The sequence below is a fragment of the Mizuhopecten yessoensis genome, unplaced genomic scaffold, assembly GCF_002113885.1.
Source record: "Mizuhopecten yessoensis strain PY_sf001 unplaced genomic scaffold, ASM211388v2 scaffold6625, whole genome shotgun sequence".
In the NCBI taxonomy this organism is placed as follows: Eukaryota; Metazoa; Mollusca; class Bivalvia; order Pectinida; family Pectinidae; genus Mizuhopecten; species Mizuhopecten yessoensis.
Genome location: NW_018406643.1, coordinates 295,368 through 296,830, shown reverse-complemented (window position 1 = coordinate 296,830; position 1,463 = coordinate 295,368). Strand labels below are relative to the sequence as shown.

General features: G+C 38.0%; 1 protein-coding gene across 1 annotated transcript in view; it reads left to right on the top strand.

Moving 5' to 3' along the window:
* The first annotated feature begins 382 nt into the window (after positions 1–382).
* Positions 383–1,463, top strand: part of LOC110452344 (transmembrane and TPR repeat-containing protein 2-like) — a 71,969-nt gene continuing 70,888 nt past the window's right edge. Inside the window, exon 1 of the mRNA XM_021500802.1 lies at positions 383–611. Coding sequence (XP_021356477.1) covers positions 526–611 — 86 coding nt within the window. The 5' untranslated portion in view covers positions 383–525. The remainder of the gene's footprint in view (positions 612–1,463) is intronic.

The window sequence follows — 1,463 nt, the reverse complement described above, 5'->3', positions numbered from 1 at the left end:
AGAGTTGAGTGTTAGATCTTAAAAAAAATGATTCCAGATCCAAAAAAATATTTTATCTCGATTCATTGGACTGAAGTTGAAGTTGCCACTCTTGTAAAGCTTATGAAATGAACAACACTGTTTACATACATGCAGTTTTACATAGGAAATAAAGATAACGCTATCTAAAACAGCTTAAAACAGAAAACAAACGCCCAAACTATAGAAATGTCATTCCTTCTGGTTTTGCGAAGGTTGTAAATCTCCGATTGAAAAAAACCCGCCTTAGTACAGCTGTGCCTTTCAAATAGTTGAATTAGTAGTTATTTATTTATGTATGCGTGCATGTACATCTCTCTCGCGTTGACTCTCGCGTTGACAGCGTACCTTTATTTGAAAGGGCACTTTAGATCTGTTCAAGTATGAAAGCGAACACACAGACCAAATATTAGCTATAGACCGTCCGGGCATGCGCGTGGCGGGTTACAAGTGGAGTAACTGTTTCTTCCAGTTGTCAGTGAAAACGATGGCTTGATATGGAGAAGGATGGAATACTCTATTCTGGCGACGAGTTCACTCGCCCTAGTTCTCTATCTTAACACATTGGACGCTGATTTCGCTTATGATGACAGGTGGGTGCCTACTTTTCTATCAGTGAAACTGTCAGTTCGTTAATATTGAGTGAACGGGTTTACCTTTATAACGCTAACATACACATGTGTCATCTGCTAGGGTTTGTATAGTATGTAGTACACTTGTCCTAGCTATCGAACCATGTCGGACTGATGGCATGTGCTGTGGGTTTCACGGGACCGGTGTGTCTAAAATCCTTTTACAAATATCTTTTCATGGGATTCTTTTGAGTAAATATCTTAGTAGCGTGTTGTAAGAATTGTGAGATTTTGAAGTGAAAGTGTACATTCGGTCTACAGTGGGTTGTTGACGATCCAAGCAGAGAGAGCTATTGCGTACTTTTAACGAGCAGACGACAGATTCGGAGAGATTTGACCGCCCTCTCACCTGGACGTCGACAAATTGACCACACGCTGTCTCCCCTAGATAACGGTCCTAGACTGACAATATTGATGATCATCCTTCACTTAAATTTAACTGTCAAACTAACCTCAGACAGGATTAACTTGAATTGAATCGGATTCCTTCGAACGATAGATTAATTTAATGAAATTAAAAGATATATTTTCCAAATCGATCTTTTCAACTAAGATAATCCATTATGCTATATCACGGACTTAGATAACATCAAATCTAAATCCGTTGCTATATATTTATATTAAAATAGTAAAGCTAGGGGAAAAGCCACGAGGATCCAGAAAAAAACGTTTCCTTTTTTTTCTAAATTCATACAATGTTTTAATTTGTATTACATTGTTACATTACAAAAATCAGTAATTCATTCAAATCAGATTGGTTCAATTAGTTTAACACGTTTTATAATTAAACCGTAGGGGGGGGGGGGGGGGGGG